Source organism: Strix aluco, chromosome 12 (genome assembly GCF_031877795.1).
Source record: "Strix aluco isolate bStrAlu1 chromosome 12, bStrAlu1.hap1, whole genome shotgun sequence".
Lineage (NCBI taxonomy): Eukaryota > Metazoa > Chordata > Aves > Strigiformes > Strigidae > Strix > Strix aluco.
This window is the reverse complement of record NC_133942.1, coordinates 14,153,585-14,171,253: the sequence shown is the minus strand read 5'-3', so window position 1 is coordinate 14,171,253 and position 17,669 is coordinate 14,153,585. Positions and strand designations below refer to the sequence as shown.

General features: G+C 48.0%; 1 protein-coding gene across 2 annotated transcripts in view; it reads right to left on the bottom strand.

Moving 5' to 3' along the window:
• The window catches only part of IGDCC4 (immunoglobulin superfamily DCC subclass member 4), a 104,989-nt gene that overhangs the window by 49,135 nt on the left and 38,185 nt on the right, over positions 1 to 17,669 (bottom strand). For both annotated transcript variants that reach the window (XM_074837549.1, XM_074837550.1), the window contains exons 3-4: positions 8,549 to 8,690; positions 2,857 to 2,990 (exon numbers count right to left, since the gene is read on the bottom strand). In XM_074837549.1, coding sequence (XP_074693650.1) covers positions 2,857 to 2,990; positions 8,549 to 8,690 — 276 coding nt within the window. The remainder of the gene's footprint in view (positions 1 to 2,856; positions 2,991 to 8,548; positions 8,691 to 17,669) is intronic.

Genomic DNA, 17,669 nt, shown 5'->3' with positions numbered 1-17,669 from the left:
CTCTCCCGTCTGCTCTCCTCCCTTCCAGCTCAAAACACCGCTTCCCCAGGGAACGTCTGGAAATTTGCACCATGAAGTCTGCACAGCTGAAACATCTGCAGTGCTTACAGCCCCACCATGCACCACCGCTCTCTGCCCTGCCTATGTAAGGCCAGCGTGTGTTTAGCCACCGACACACAATACAGCCTTCCTCACACGATGGGGAAGTCACACCGTCAAGGGAAATGACACTTTTGGGGTTTTTAGGCCATGCAAATATGAGAGAAGGGGGTCACGCCAATTGCTGCCTCTACTGGGAAAAGGTCTTTAATAAGGGAGATGGAACAATTCCCAGCCATCATATCGGGAACAAGGGGGAGAGGGGGGAGGAAAAGGACAACTGGGCAGAAGAGCTACAGGGAAACGGATTCTTTTGCTACGCACAGCCAGTTCAAATCCAGTGCTGTCAGGGGCAGAGGCATGAGCACGAGATGTTCCCAGGCCTGAGGGCTGGTAACCCAGTGCAAGTGGAAGTGTTTGCATTATAACCAGCACGGCCCCAAAATCTGTCACGAGCACGCAGACTCGGTCATCATCACACAGCGCTGCCCAGTGCTGTCAGTGGGGCAGCAAAGCTGCAGGCTCAGCTGCTAAGGAGACACTAAGTCCCACTGCACAAAGCTTTTCCAGGAGCCTTGGCGGTGCAGCAGGACTGAAAGACTGGACTCCCATCTTACCTCAGCACAAATGACTCACTAGCCATCAGCAAGGAGGGAAAAAGTAGTTCAGTTGCTCCTGCCTGCAGATATGCCAGAGTTTGGTCCCTGAAATTTCCAAATAAGCAACTCAAGCAACACTAAGTAGCTGTATTTCAGGCTATTGTTCTTTTGGCTGGTTTTTTTTCCCCTGGAATTTTTTGTTTGTTTTGGTTTAGTTTGGTTTTATTTTTTTACAACTGGCAAAGGATTTCTGCCTGACCAGTTCACTCCAACTACTATCAGCTGTTTCTGAACAGGGAGGAAAAGACTCCTCAAGCCAGTCCAGGCATCCAAAAATGTGCCTCTGATGGTGAAGTGCTGAAACAAAAAAGGATCAATACCATGCCTGTCACTCGTGGAGGAGTTTGCAGCCTGCACAGGTCACTGCAGTTTCCCATCTGTCTCAGATATACTTCTCCCCAATTATAAAAAACCCCAGAGATTTAACAGGCATGTTTTTCATCACTATCAGCTCAATCTGGTGAAAAACTCAACCTCGCATATTTGTTTTTGCAGCCAGCGGGTGGTGTGGTGCTGCAGAAGCGAGATTTGGGTGAGAACTCCAGGCAGAAATCTGCTCCGGCCGGCTGGTGCGCCAGAAGGAACGCTTCCCATTTAACCTCTTCCATTGCCTCCATTCGCAAAGCAGATCAAACATTGCAGAGTTACAAGATACAATTATGCAGAACGAGTTATGATGCCAAGGACAGCATATTCACCTTTGTAACTTGATCAATATTACTTATCAATAGCGAAACAGATCCAACACGGGAGCTGTCTCTGGAGGGTGGAACTGCCCATAGCAAGCACTCCCCTCGCCTCTGTGCTTCATTAAGTGCATGGAGAATCTGGCAGGGGCTGGCAATTAGATACAGAGCATTCAACTGCTCACAAATTCTCTGCAGATTCCACACAGATTACCTCCACGACACAATCCATTGATCAGAGGTGCATTCTCAGGCCCCACAGTTAATTACACTCCCTGCTGATGGATGAACAGCAAAGCCATCTCTGTGAAAATACATTGGTAGCAGAATGCCAAGCAATGCAATCCTAAACAAAGACAAAAGGGGCTGGGAAGGATTTCAGAGCTTTCAAGGTTAAAGCTGACTACAAAATATACTGGGGTCAGCACGAAGAGGAGACAGACGTGGCAGGGGGGCACTGTCCCCAGAGAAGGGACAGCTCAGCCCGGCTCCCAGCCCTTGTGAGTTTGTCCACTTGCAGGATGGGTATTATACAACGCTGGGGAGGCAGCCAGGCATGCTGGGAAGGATGTTGGAGTCTGGGGACCCCCCCTGCACTGCACTTACGCTCTCAGCTACGTTCTCATGTCCAGACTTGCCCACTGTGCTCTTGGTTTACAAAGAAAAATGCACTAAGAGACTGAGGCCCAGAGTGGGAGGTGAAGGATCCCTCACATCCAAAGCCTTGCTCCAACGGTCTGTGTCACCAGAAGAAATCCCAGCTGAGGCTGTTTCCAAATACCTCAAAACCATCTCTGGAGCCTACCCAACAGCTCAGCAAAGAGCCAGCAACACAGACACAGAACGCAAGTCAGATGTCAATGTGCCAGACCTCCTCTGGACCCTGCTAGGCAACCCAGGCTATACACAGCCCTGCCAACTACTCCAGCCAGCTTGGACAAGCACCTTCCTCTGTCTGTGCCAGCCTTTACTTGTCTTGCCACCCAAGGCCACTGGAGTTAAGATTGCAATAACCTGCACTTCCCCAAGGTGCAAGCAGGGTACCTGACCCCTTCTAAGAGCCCCAGAGCAAAAAGGAGTCTAGGGCTGTTAAAATCCACCTAAAAAAAAAAAAAAGAAATCCCTTGGCACAGAGAGAAACAACCCCATTATTCTTGTTGGCTGCCTAGTCCTGGGGCTGGCCAGAGCAGCCAGCTGTGACTCCCAGGAGGCAATACCTCCCAACCCAGCCTGCTTATCCCATCAGAGTAAAGAGAAATCTTTAATAAAATGACTTCTCTGCAAGTTTTATCAAAGCCTGCCATGTGCAGAGCAACACCAGCAGGAGAGATTGCCACTGATATTTCAGCTCATATATTTTGGCTATCTGGCAGACACATGCCTAGCCCCACGTGCTCCTGCCTGCACCTTACCTTTCAGGACACTGAGGACTGCATCATTGCTGTAGCGTTTGCGGGCGGCGTTGGTTGCCACGCAGTGGTAAGCTCCAGCATCACTCTCCCGCACATCCACGATTTGGAGGACACCATTTGGAAGAGTTATAAACCTGAGTGACCAAAAGGAAGAGTGTGAGTCACGCTATGCCTTGCCCGAGCTATTCATCAATTCAAAACCCTTCTATCCCTTCTTTTTCACCTGTAGATGTACCACGTACAGACCCTGGTAATCACAGCAGAGTGAGACAGACAAATCTTTGAGCTGCCCAACTGGTGGTTCTTAAAAAGCAGCAGGTACAGACCTATCTGTGGCACTGGAGTTTTCACAACATAGGATCTTGCTTTTGGGAGACCAGGCCAACAAGGTTTTGCTGCTACAAGCCAAGTGTATAGTATAAAACAACTACATACACACATACACATTGCTACATGCAGATTTGTAGACATCTCCAAGTGTAAAAGTGCCTTCACACACACTACATTCACCACTTGCTTTTCACAAAGGTTTGGTAGACATCAAAAAAACACATTGCAAGGACATGAAGGGACCAACTGATACACAGCTACACCTTCACAGTCCAAAGCAGCCAGGACACAGCTGTCCAAAGCTCCACCATTCCTGGGTTGTGCTCATTGCTTTTGTTCTTCCAAGAGTTTCTGGCTTTCACAAACTGACAAACTTACAGCCGGGCATTCAGAATCCCCCCGTTTGCCCATGAGGTGCTACTGGGCAGCACTTCCAGGGAGTGAAATGGCTACATGGCTCATACCATGAACACAATCCTTGCTGCATTATACTGAACAAAGCAGATGATTAGCAATTAGCATAAAAGTAGGAGCTGGCTGTCAGTATCTCCATTTTCTGCCTGGATTCCTAGATGGCAGCCTCTTTATTCTTGAATGCAAGGCGCAAAGCCTACATGATCCTTTTTAATTATATATGAGATCCATTTTTAATTGCAAGCCTCTATAAACAGAGCTGCCGAGCTTTGACAAGCAGCTCTGGGTTATCAGTCTTCATTATGAAGAGGACACATTCAAAGGCAATTGCTGAGGGGAGGGATAGCAGCTATTCCACAGGAACAGCAGAAAGACAAGTTATAACCATGAATGCCAGTCCTTCCATCCACAAAGATCCCAATAAGTAAACCCAGTAAGTAAAACTGTGGTCCTCCAGATGCAGAGACAGCTGGAGTGCCATGAATGAGGGTCATGGAATCAGGAGGACCTTAAGAGATCACCCATTCTGTGTTCAAGCCACGGTCACCAACAGCACACCTACTCCTGCAAACATTTATTCTAAGTCTCCAGTAATGGAAATACCTCCCCTGCCCTAAGCAGTCTGTTCCAGAGACAAATATCCCTGCTGCGAGTCTAGCATCTATCCTGAACCTCAGTTGCTGCAATGTGAGCTCATCACTTCTTGTTCTCTTCACAGCTGATGAAGAAACAGAAGAGCAAATAGAGCTCCTCCAGTGACCATACTGTCTCTACTGGCACAGTCCTACAGCCTGATTCCTGGACACAGACTTGCTGAAGCTTCCCATGTACACAAGGCCAACTGCCCCACATCCCTACAGTCATGCTGCCACTCTTGAGAAAGACACTTTTCCAAGGATCGAGCTCCAGAAACCTCAGAGGAGGTGGTACCCTGAAAGCCCTCATCAAGATGCCTCATGAGGATGCAGGAGAACGGAGACAAATATTTGCATCCTCTCAGCTCTGTGGAGGGAAAGCCTCCCACTGCGATAATATTTATTTTTGTCGTGCATCTGCTATTTGATTCTGTAATTAATATCAACATATTTCAAACACCAGGCAAGGCATCTCCCAGCCACAAAAAGACACTCCAATTATGAATCACAGATTCACTGAGGCTGGGAAGGACCTCGGAAAATTGTCTATGGTCTTTCCCCTCTCAGAGCAGGGTCAGCTAGACCAGGTTGCTCAGGACCGTGTCCACGGTCGCACTCAGCCAACTCACTTGGCTTCTCTTGAGGGCAGAAAACAAGCCACTGTGTTTCTAAAGACAGCAGGAGCTGGAGACAAGGGGGAGTGAGTGGGGAGACTCAACACGTAGCTCAAGATGGTCCCTTCGGCGAGGCCAGCAGTAGAGAGATCTGCATTGCTCTCCCCGGGAAGCAAGAAGAGAAGAGAGGCAGGATTTCTCTATCCACAGTTTCTCCCAGTTGCTCACAAAGCCTCTAGCTCTCAGCTGCTCACAAAGCCTCCAGCTCTTCAGGCTCCCAGCAGCTCAGGACTAGAAGCCTCCAGGCTGCCTGCAAGGGCATTCTGCTCCATCCCCAGGCTCTCTGCAAGGAAGCTAAGTTTGCCCAATGATTCAGAGCAGTCGGCTAGCACTAGCTTTCCTTCCACACAAAGGGCAGATCTTTTTGTCTGCTCACCTTCACTAGAGATTAAGCAGAAAACAAAAACCAAAGCATGGACAGACAAAGGCCCTGGTAGAAACAGAAATGCTGGAAGCTCAGCAGTCTCAGGAGTTTTGCTGTTGACTGGTACAGTGCCAGGATCTCATGAGACTGCCTTGAACGGGGGCAAAAGGCAAGCCCCCCACTTGCAGCAGGTTGCTGTTTAAAGGGCAGCACACCCAGAGAAGGGCCTAACTACCATGGGTGCAGAAGGCAGCAAGCTGCAAGAGCAACGGGGCACAAAAATGTTGCTGTTCCCCTCTCTGCTCCTCCCTGAGCAGACTCCACACGAGAGCGCAGACCATTACCAGGGTGACGATTACCAGAGTGGTGCTCAAGAACGGAAATCAAGTACCACTGCCTTGTGTCCAAACCCCACAACCCTACAGCCCAGTGCACTGTGCTGTGTGTATAGCAGAGAATATTCCAGCATTAACAGTCCAATTCCCTTTCTTACATTCTCCCCAGTAAACTGCTGGCACACCCTCCCTCACAGCCTTCTGAAGGTACACAACATAAGACTAAAGCACCGGTCCTCAGCACAAGTTAGAAACCTGCAGCTTCACTGAAGACTCAAAGTTTCCAAGCAAACCCTTTTGCTCGCAGCTCAAGAGCCCTGTCCATGAACATATTAATAAGCCATGTTAAGGCACTCCTGACACATGACAGAAATAAACTCTCCACACAGATAAAATCCTCACTTAGCCAAAATGGGGAAAAAGATACTGTGATTGCAGACCATGTGATCTGTAGGGTATGTGTTTATGTGCAGACCTCCGAAGACCTCCAGTTCCTAGCAAGTACTCATCTTGGCTCTAGAGAAAATAAACAGCACTTTAGAGCCTGGTGTTAAATCCGGCCAGCACCTAAAACAGAGAAGAGACTATGCCAAGAGATGTAGCACACACCCCAAAGCAACTGCAGTCTAGTGAAATTCTGCAAGCCACCTCTCAGCAGCTGCTGCAGATTTAAGACCATATTTTGTAAAAGCACTTCAGAGCCAGAATTGCAAAATACTTCTGTGCCTTACTCACGTATGAAAATTAGATTTTGTCCTGAACTTCAGCAGGGCAGGAAAGATATTCTGTAAACATCAATAAGCACTTCACTACCCTTTGGGTTGTCTAAGTATTTTTAAGCTCAGCCATCAGCACCTTTGAGATGACACCATGCTAGGACCTGTACTCAAGGGCAAAGGCCAAAGAGAGTGCCCAAGGGGAAGATCAACACCAAAAAAAAAAGAAAAAAGAAAAGCAGTATCAGTTTCCCATGATTATTCTATCCCTCTTAAAAGAAATTATAAGTATTGATGTAGTGGCGTTATCTCAAAGGTTGCATCTACAGCCCCAGAGCGTGATTTTGTACATACACCTAACCACACTATTCTGGAATATGAAATCCTCATCCTGACGCCTACCTATCCAAATGATTGCATTTTCACAGGCTCATGAGAAGTGTGCGCAGGAGGGAGTCCACAGTAATCAGGCTGGCCTGAGATCTGGTCCTTAGGCATGATGGCGGTATGGGTAACAGAGAGGTCTGGTTGGCAGCCAATGTTTCCTGGAATTCACTTTAATTCCTTCGAAAGCCGGTTATATTAAATCCAACAACAACCACCAGACAACAACAAAAAAGCAAATCCTTCCGAAAAAGCATATTAGCTAAAACATGATTTAAAAAGTGAGATCTGCAGCCGGAGATTACGCTCTGGCTTTTACAAGGAAAACAATTTTCAGGCTGCCCGTGTTGAAAGCAATCTCCGAGCAAGTAATTTCACAACATCCATCGAGCTGTCTCATTAAAAAGCTATTGCCCTATCTATGGCACACTTTCCGCTGCAATCCCTTCCTTTTTGTTTTTTCTTTCTCTTTTTATTAATTAATTTTCTTCTCATTAAAAAGCAACAGCCTCCTATAAACCTTTAGATGCCACACTTCAGACTCAAGGATGTAAGCCGTTATTCTTACGGAAACAGTCATTGCTGCAAAATTATTCCTAAACCTTACCCCACCCCTCTTTCCTTCCTCTCCTCCTGCCTCTTGGCTTAACTTCCCTGGGAGGGAAACAGCTCCTTCTGCAGAACAGAAAACGAGTTTTTAAGAACTAAAGGACAATGCAGTCACTGCTTCCCTCCAGGAGGGACATCTGCAGACCAACTAACAGCCAACTAATGGTTTATCCTTTTCTCATGCTTGTAACTGACTTTCATTAAGGAAAAGCTATCATGCTGCAGGACTTTTATCTTTCCCCCAAAAAAAGAAAAATCAGGGTCTTTTACTAGACAACCTCTAACCATGGGAATAAAAGAGATGGAAAGACGTCCCAGGTTACTGAGCACACACAGTGCTCTAGAAAAATCATTAACCCTGAGACAAATCTGTGCGGAAAAACAGGGAAGAAAACGACCACCTCTAAAAAACCCACAACCAAAATGAAAGAAGAGCCACATCATGGAGTTCAGCTGGGTACGCCCCATACCCCCAGTGCTGTACCCCCACAGTCAGCTGGAGAAACATTCCTCACACCAGGCCCTAATTCCCCAAAGATATCTACCTCACTTAACTTCACACAAGAGGACGAGCCAAAGGCAGTCCACGCCACAGCCTGCTGCACCCTGTTCCATACACACACAGGCCTTTGCAGGGCGCAGGTTCTGTGCCTTAAGAACTGGCACAGTTTCAAGTTTCTCTATTCACTTTTATGCTGCTGTCTGCCCTTCCACATGCTCTTCTGTTTCCCTCCAGTGCTCTGGATGGGGAGTAAATGGTTGATGTAAACTGTGCTGAAATTGTGCATCTTTGCATACAGACCTTCCAGGCCACTGGAGAACTGAGGCTCGAGTCTCAATTACTTTGTTTATCAGCCAATTTCATTTCCTTGAAACCATCTTTTATACAGTGAACACTTGATCCATCACAGCAAAGGTTCCAGAACAAGAGATCAGTAATAAAAAAGGGCTTGGTTGGGTTTTGTTTTGGTTTTGGTTGTTTGTTTTTGTGGTGGGTTTTTCTGGTGGGTTGGACATTTGGGGGAAAGTTAATTTTATTTAGGTGTTTTAAGGACCTGTTTGCATGGGCCCCTTGAACACCTCCTCTTATGTCACTTAATTATCAGGTCCAAACCTGGTCTATCATCTCTCTCTTCATACTACCTTTTTATGAAGGATTTCCACATCATAAATGGTCAGGTTTTGTTTTGCTTTTTCTCAAGCTGACCCAGGAAAGCAATCAGGGAGTCACCTGGGTTCTGCTGGAACAGCTTCATTGTCCTTCTCCCAGGTGATGACAGGGGAGGGCAGTCCTTCGATCCGACACTCAAACCGGGCCATGCCATTTTCTTCCACTGTCTGCGACTCCGGCTGTTGGAAAAAGCGTGATAATGCTGGGGAAAGAAGAAGGGAAGGAAAGTTAATAACTCATGTGTTTCTGCTGAGAAACGCAAACCTGTTACAATGTATGAGTTAAGAGGACGGCTTTTCTCTCCTAAAGATAGTCTGAAATTAATTCCTTACTTTCCCATGTCCTACAGACCCTCAGCAGTCCTGACAACAGTAACTGAAAGGTTTCAATGTGGAAATTTGCTTCTTGCGTCATTTTCTCCTTTAAGGCAACAGTGTGCGAGAAGACAGGTAATTAGCTGGATTCAGCAGTTACCTCTCTAAATTGCTTCCTTGTCTGTTCACTTGTTCCATTGGGGAAGGACATGTAGAATGAGAAAAAGACGAGGGGAAATGCCACAACCCTGAGAGATGAGAGTTCCCCCTTACCTTGGAGCATTCCCGCAGCCACAGGAAATTAAGGCAAGAGGACAAACAAAGCCAGATGTCAAGTTACTTACACAGAACAACTGTCCACAGGCTGCCAATGCTGGAGACTAGGGGAAGAGACCATAAGGGTTATGATCCTCCTTCTCCACAGTGAATAGCTTTGCCTGCAAAAACCAACTTCACCCTACTCAAGCAGATGGGATGCAGCCAAGGGGAGAGACACAGCCACCTGGCTAAGAGAAGGAGGATGGATTTCAGACATGCCAGGACACTTGTTTGCTTTCCAGGGCTCACCCCTGTCTATATGCTTCTTTCTATACTAGAGAGGCTGAACTTGCTTCAGAGACAAAGCAGTAACGTTTGAGATTGCTCTTGGACTACATCCTTCCCATCGTCCATACACAGCTGCCTCATCTCCCTCCCCTTCCACGCACACAGCAAAACCCTACTGACTTCAGTGGAGCAGAAATCCTCCCCCTGGAACTGTCATCATCTGTCCTATCAACAGTATAACCCAAAGGCATCTCAGTCACACGGTGGAGTTTTGAATATGCATGCAGGCTCCTTGATAGGGACAGAAAGCTTGTATTCTTCTCCACCAGAAGAACTGGCTTCTGCTTTCAATAAGTCTCTGTTAAACTGTCTTTGCTGTTAAACCCACCCTGCAGTACAAATGCATCCAGCAATGCTGTAACACAAGTACCAGAAATCCTGAACATGGCACAATAAACATAAATTTCAGCCAGAAAACAGGCTTGACTGCTGGGCCAAGCACAGCGCTGTGCTTATAAGGACCCCAACTGACCTTCTGGTCCTCCAATACAATTATGTGCTTGTCCCACCACCGCTTCCCAAGATCATCCATCATTGCTTTGGATTTTATAGGACTCCAAAACTGAAGTTTTATTTGCATCACGCACACACAAACATACATGCACACACATACACACTTTAATGCAGTGTTAGCTTGAGAAAGTATGTACAGTTTTGAAAATTAAATGCTTTTACATGACCCATTTTAACCTCGGCATATTCTCAGCTGTCATTAGTGTTTTTCTTTAATTTAAATAGTTATCACATGTTTAAAGCAACTCATTGCTCTCCGCAGCAGCTACAGACTTAATTCTCCCACCAGCTGTCCGCCAAGTCTAGTTTTTCATTTCAATACAAATGGCAATGAAAAATGTTTTCCTGGAAAAAATTGAGAAAGACATTAATATGCAAGGCCCCAATTCAGCCAACTGCTTTAGTATTTTCAAATATACACTGCAGAGTAATTTCTACGGATTACAAGATCTTTTAAGCTCATGTTAATAAAACCTGCTGAACCGAGGAGTTTGAAAGAAAACCCATCAAATGCCAGTGCACATTCCGGATGGCACCATCAAAACAACCTTCCCCTGGCAGCAGATATCCTTAATGCTCTTTCTCGTTATTCTGTTTTCATCCTACAAGTGTAAATGAGAATACTTTGGCAGGCTCCAAAGGGTCATGTACCCGGAAAGGTCACAATGGGAGGCAGGAATCCTTTTAAAAAGATGAACTCTGTAAGCATTTCTGTTTCCTCTGCTTCATGTCAGGTAACCTGTTTCTCTTCTGTTCATTATTAAGTGGCATCATCTAAACTGATATGATGAAGTCTCAAAGTTTACAGCAGCTTTGGACCAGTCTTCAGAGACCAGGGAACCTAAATGGAACATGGTGTGCATGATCAGCAACACCACTGTCACCAACAGATGTGAAAAAGCTCCGTAAATCCCAGCAGGCAGCTCCCCGCTCTCTTAGCTCTCCCTCACGGCTACAGGCACGTATATTTTGTACAGTTTGGTGAGAGATGAAGGATGCTTAGCGAGCCAGGCTTAACTCTGCACATTCTGGCATGAACTGCAAAGGTGTACAAAAGGTGACAGTGCCTCCTGGGCTCCCCGGGGTTACCTAGACAATAACCTGTCCCAAAGCAAGGGGCCGCTGGCTATTCCTCCCCATCACCTGCCAGACCTGTGTCTGCAAGCTTGAAATTCCCTGCTGAGAACCGGATCCTGCCCTTCACCTCCATCCAGCCCCATCTGCCTGCTGTGCTCGGCTCTGGAACGGCTCTTCAAAAGCAAAGAGCCAAGAAATGCACCCGTGACAGATTTCTCATTAGGATGTGGAGGAGCGTGACTAAACAGTGACCCTGATTAGGGAGCGTAGCGTCCCTCTCGCTCCGAGCGGCACGCAGGAACAGCCAGGCTTCCCAAGCAGAGTCACAGCTCCCCAGCAGAGCCCACAAAGCCCAAGAGCTCAGCGGGTGCCGGATGTTCAACCCTGGCAATGCAGAGCAAACTGCGTTTTGTCTGTTGGTGACTTCTCATGATAACTCTTGGGGTGGGATTCAGAGGCTGAGCAGCTCTGTCATATTCCTTTGACAGGATCAGGATAGGGAGAGTGGGGATCAGTGAGGACAGGATGAAAAAAATCACCTCTGCAAGCTCTGAGAGAAGCAACCTGTAGCCTCCCCAGTGAAGGAGAGGATAGGGCACATGAACAGGGATCTTTTGTGCACAGAAAGCGACACCAAAACAAGATAAGAACAGTGAAAAGGTATCTCTGATGCAGGACTGAACAAGAACCCTGGATCTCAGTACTGGCAAGGCTCAGGCAGACACAGACTTGCTGGCCGGCTCATTGCTGCTCCAGGCATCCTCTGCATCAGCTTGAGGCCAAGACCACAGCACGCTGTGTTCCTCCTCTCTCATCCCAAGGGGTACCAGGGTGGAACAGGGGAGACAGAACATGTCCAGCACCTACAGCATGACCCAATCTAGGCTCAGAGCCATGCTGCAAACAGCTGGCGCTGGGAGGAAAGAAAAGAATTGGCCAGCGCAAGGCAAGCAGGCTGTGGAAGGAGAGGACTGGAAAGCAGGTCCTGCTACTCTGATGCACTGCACAGAAGTGCGTGCGGGTCACAGCGAGCACAAGACAGGCTCCAACACACTGCTCACCCTAGGGCCACGGGGATCCTTAGGAGGGGCTGCTCTCCTGCCAGAAAGACGTTGTGATGGAAGGGACTACTGCAGAAGTGCTGCAAGTGAGAGGTTTTCACGTATGGAGGAAGGGAAAGAAGATGCTTGAGGGGAAAAAGGAAACAAAGACAACAGATACATACTCGACATTATTTTCAACTCCTCAGCTAGGGTTTAGCTTGCAAAGCCATCCCGTGCCACAAAACACCTCCCAGCTCTATTGCACCGATTACCTGAACACCTTAATAGGCCACTCAGTAAAAATTACCCACTGCAGGTGAGAAGGTGAAGAGCATTACAGCAAATTGCCCTCAGTAATGTGCCAAAGCACCAGGCTCTGTGCCTTCAGGAATGAAGCACGCAGCTCCCTCCCCACTGACATGTTAAACCCAGCTGGAGCCAAACCGTGTGTGCCAAGACTTTTAGCCCCAAGCCCAGGGGTGACTGCAGTATGGGGAAACACAGCACCCTCCCCCTCTCCCAGCAGCCTGATCCGTGCAGGAGGCTGTGAGCTTGGAAAGACTGCCAGCCAGCAACACTACACCCCAGGCAGAAAATGCAGTCTATGCAAGGAATTCGGCCTTCTGAAACGGACTTGCAGCTCTCTCCCACAGCACTTTGCTCCCAGACTCTCCGTGTGCTCGTCCCCTTTGTATCTTTTACAATTATTAGTAGGTATTTCTAAGATGGGGGCAACTTTGGCCCCCACTGAGATCACGTACACCGCCCAGACGACCTGTCTCTGAACAGCTCACCTCTGAACAGGCCGGGGGGGTGGAAGGGAAACACGCACAGAAAGCCATGGGAGCGATTTACCACGGCCCCACAGCGCGGTGGAGGCAGAGCCAGAACTGGCTGCATGGCCATATGGCAGCACAGGACCTGTGCTGCCCAGTTAATCCGTACAGGGCTTGCTCCTGCCTCTTCACAGACACCAGTTCTCCACCTACTTGAAACAGTATCTGAAAGTCACATCTGCGGATGGTCCAGAGCGTTTCATCTGCCAAAGGATTTCCTGCCCAGCCTGGCTCTGCCTACAGTCACCAGCGTTCACTCACCTATGCACCTAATCTACACAATAAATAGCATAAAATCCATAAAATAAATCCTTAAAATAAGAGTAAATCCCAGTCTGCCTTTCCTCAAATCCCAGACACGCTGTGTGTTGCAGAGAAGAGATGTTCTCTGTGTGGAGAGCGGATCACGAGAGCCTGTGTGCGTTGATTCCTGCTGTGGCCTGTCCCTCCAGGTGCAGTAACACACCAAACCTCTCCTGTGCTTGCTGCCAGCAGCCACACAATGCAACACAGGCCCATTCCCTCCAGGCACAGCAAACATCTTCATCTGACAGTCACAATTACTGTAATTTTCTAGAACCTCCCTCGCACAAAATGTTTAAGCTAAATTAACAGCTTTAACAAATCTTCACAAATGTAGTTATTAACAGTTAGAAAGCTATACCTTCCCACAACTAAAATAACACTCCTGGTATTTCCACGTGGGAGCGTGCAGGGCTCGGAGAAACCCACAAACCTAATTCATCAGCCTGAGCAGCTGTTCAGTTAACAGGCACGCTCACACCAAAAGCAGTCACAGACTCGCTCCTCCTCGTCTGCCACGGCCACCACTGACACGAGGTGTGGATGGCCGACCACGGATGGATCCCCAGTCTGGGGAAGGAAACACGCTGCGGGTCAGAAGCACAGGCTGATTGCAGGGATAACATATCCCACCTGCTGAACAGGTTTTTGTCTACTGGCCTGTACTGATCGGCAGTGCCCAGGGCAATCAGCACAAAGAGTAACTCCAGCCTTGGATACACTACTGTATTCAGCAGCAGGGGGAAAAAAAAAAAAAGGCCTTTACGATCCTCATTTGCACCAGCTGAATGCTAATGTAGCAAGTGCTTCTGCCCAACCCACAAAACAAATCCAAGCGAGAGATGCATTTCATTAATCAATTCCCTCGCTGTTCTCCATTCAGAAATGAATATGTTATGTCAGGTGCATGCGCATGCCACAGAAGCAGCGCTTTCCCTGCGCAGATGATAATAAAAGGAGACCTGAGTACACTCAAGGAGAGAGTTGACCTGAAATTCCCTGTTTCTGGGAGAAACCCAGAATGGGATGGAGAGACACGTCACCTATGTACGCCGCTCTGGAAAAATCCAGGGGCACGGAAGGGCAATTTAAGTCACTCTCCTGGTTTTGAGATGTCTCCACTGTTCTCACTTGTGAGACACCAAACAATAAACCCACATCCATACATTTTGTCAAGGCACAAACCATTGCCATCAGGCAAGAGACACCATGCGAATTTCAACACAAGTCACCCCTAAAAAGGAATATATCCTAATTGAGGGTGGCTGGGATTGGGGCAAGAGCAGCTGAATAAACCCTCCTGGATTAATAACGCCTTTTCTACTCCAGGTCTCCCAACTCCCCAGATGATATCTGTGTGTAGGATCCCTGACTCCATCTTCACAGCCCTCACAAGTCCCTTAACCCCAAAGAAATACTGGAACCAGCTATTTATCTGGCACTACAAATCACTGAAAAGAGGGAGCAGGAGGGATGGGTGACCAGTAATCTGTGGGTGCTGCTGCTAAACATTTTCTGAGCAGAAAAGGAGGACGTGTTGCAAAGGTCAAAGGTATTCCCCTGATCTGGCAAAAGCTTCACCCGCCATCAGGAGTGCTAGTTTCTACAGCACAGTGCTCACAGAGTGAAACACGTGCTCAGTCAAACCTGGACCGCCCTGCCTGGGGTACCAGAGATAAATACATCCCAGTGTACAGTGGGAGTTAGGACATCCACTCTGCATCCTCACTTACCACAGCTCTGAGCAAGTGCGAAAGCACCTCAGCCCTGACGGTGTGCTGTGCAGCTGCATCCATCAACACCTACAGAAGTCACTGTACTAGAGAGGAGTGTTACTGTATTTGCATTATTTTCTAACCTCATCTGTTTGGTAGGTCAAGGAATCATTTATTGGCATTCACACATTTAATATAGCTCCAGGAGCCATTCCTGAATACAAAGGAATTTTATTCTTGAATGCTGCCCAACAATTCAGTGGTTCAGATCTTGGAGTGTCTCAGAGATCAAAACAAAAAACAGCCTGAAGAGCCCTTTCTTTCATCTCTTTCATTATAAAGAGCTACTCACCTCACAAGACAGTTCCCCACACCCAGTGGAGCCACAGACTATGTGTCACGTAGACAACCGTCCATCCCAGCCTCCACACTGCTCTTCACTGACTGGAGTTTCCCCTGGAGTTCAGAGATTTACACCATGCTGAGATGGGGTAAATTCTCCTGTTGGGAACATCTCAGCAAACCCAGTGGCACCTACTGCATTCACCAGCTACTGAGAGAGCTACAGCTGCTTGGCTCTGCCCTGGTCTCAACATGCCTTGCTCGGCATCAAACTCCTCAAGTCCCCTCTATGTTCCTCCCCAAACTGTGCTGTCTGTTCACCAGGGAACCCAGAAGAGACCAACGGTGACCTGGAGGCAGCTGAGCAGATGTGCAGAGCCAAATCCAGTGTGTTAGACCTAGAGCACATACCCAGCACTGCCATTCTCTCTACTCAGGGCTCTGACCTCCTCCCTGCAGCTCTCCAGTTGAACTTGGTCTCAGTTCCTTGCAGAAGAGCTTTTCCAAGTCCTTACAAGACCAGAACAGCAGAACAGGCTGGAAAGTATTTGATCAGCTCCTCATCTGCATTGCTCACAGCTCTTCAGGCCCAGCACCAAGAACTAGGACTACAGGAGGGGAACCCTCAGATTAGCAAAAAGGTGTCAGAAGAGGTTACCCTACCCTGCCTGCCCATTTTAGTTCAAACTCCCCCTTCTGCAGTTTTGACACTGCCAACACCACTCAAATGCACCATTAGAAAGTCAAGAACAAGAACAGCCCAGTAACCTGCATCAGAGAGAAGAGAGGCAGCCACGAGGCCAGGAGCTCTGGGTCTTGTCTAGCCATGGCAAGATTTGTCAGACACAGAAAGAGATAATGGTAGAAGGCTGCCTGGGAGCACAAATCCAATGCCACAGTCTAGTTTGGTCTCTGTGGGAGTGAAGGATCTCATTATAGGTATTTCAGACCACACTGATGCACAAAGATTTCCTTATCCAGAAGCCCTGAGCACACTGCTCTCTCCTGCTGCATAATACAGCTGAAAAGCAGGGTGATGGACACATCCTTCCATACTGGGACATGCTTACTGGCACTGAAGCATTGTAAAACCATTTTGGCTTACCTGCTTTCCTCCCAGACCTGAAATCAGCAGCACTGTGCTTTAAGAGAGCATGTTTGGGAATTGAAATTCAGTGCATCTGTCCCCACTGGGATCCTGGTACCTCCCTTGGCTCCACCAGGCACACAGAGAGCCTCAACACTCCTGCTCACTGCAGTCAATCAGATAAGTTGTTTTACCGAAGATTAAGCTCCTGCTCTTCTGCCACTCACTGCGCTAAAGGCAGAGCTAAGCTTTCACAAATAAAAGCCATCAGAAGGGGAGACATCCAACATCCTGTCCATCAGGACCTCACAGCGCAGAAGATGAAAGACCCCAAGGCCTCCCTTGGTGCATCAGTTCCCAGCTATGTTCACAGTCTTTATCATTTTCATAAGGCCATACTGAGACACACTAAAGCCATCAAAGTCACCAGACATTCCAAATGGGGAGAGCAGTAGGTGCCCCTAGAAGCCTGTTAAGCTCTAAGCCAGCTACTGAGAGCAGGGACAAAGGGGAACTTGGACCACCTGAGTAGAGCCTGGCTTGTTTCCAGTGCTTTTTGCCCCTCAAGTGACCACCCACGTCCACCTGACTGTCTCTCAGTGATTAACTCTCTTTATCAGTGTACCCACACTCTTCACTCAGGGCAGATCCTGATCTGGACAGAGTTGCAGGGCACCCACTGCCACCTCTGGGATGTGGACAGAAGAAAGAGCTCAGCACAGTCGAGCTGGGAGCACACAGCACACCAATGCAAGCGTCCCCGTCCCAAACACAGCCAGTCCTTCCAGCTGTCCCCACGCAAGTAATGCAGGTGCATTCCTGCACACACCGTCCAGGGGTGACTCCTGCAGAGGAAAGGCAATGCTTCCTCCCAACCCCTTCCCCATCACCCAGCCCCTTAGCTTCAGCCAGCACTCACAGATTTAGGGCAGTGCTCCTTATCTATGTCACTGGAGCAACAAGCCCATCATAGGCTTGGCAAGGAGAGCCAGAGCTGTCATAGCCAGACCCCCACAGCCACCTCCCCATGCAGAGGGTGCTGCACTCAGGGCTGCGAAGAGTCGAGCTCTCTGCAAAAACAAGCACTGACTTCTGGAGAGTGAGGAGGGTCCTGTTTTTAATTCATGGCTGATGGCACTTACCTGGGAGAGTTACATAGGATGTTAACAGTGGGATAACAGAAAGACACCATTGCTTGTATGGGGACTATCCCAAATCCCACCTACACATCATTAATAGAATTTCACTTCATAGACACTTTATCTCAAACTCTCTGGGAGGCAGATGGTCTGTATAAACACCAGGAGGGGAAAAAAGAAAATCAACAAAAAACCCGCAACACTTA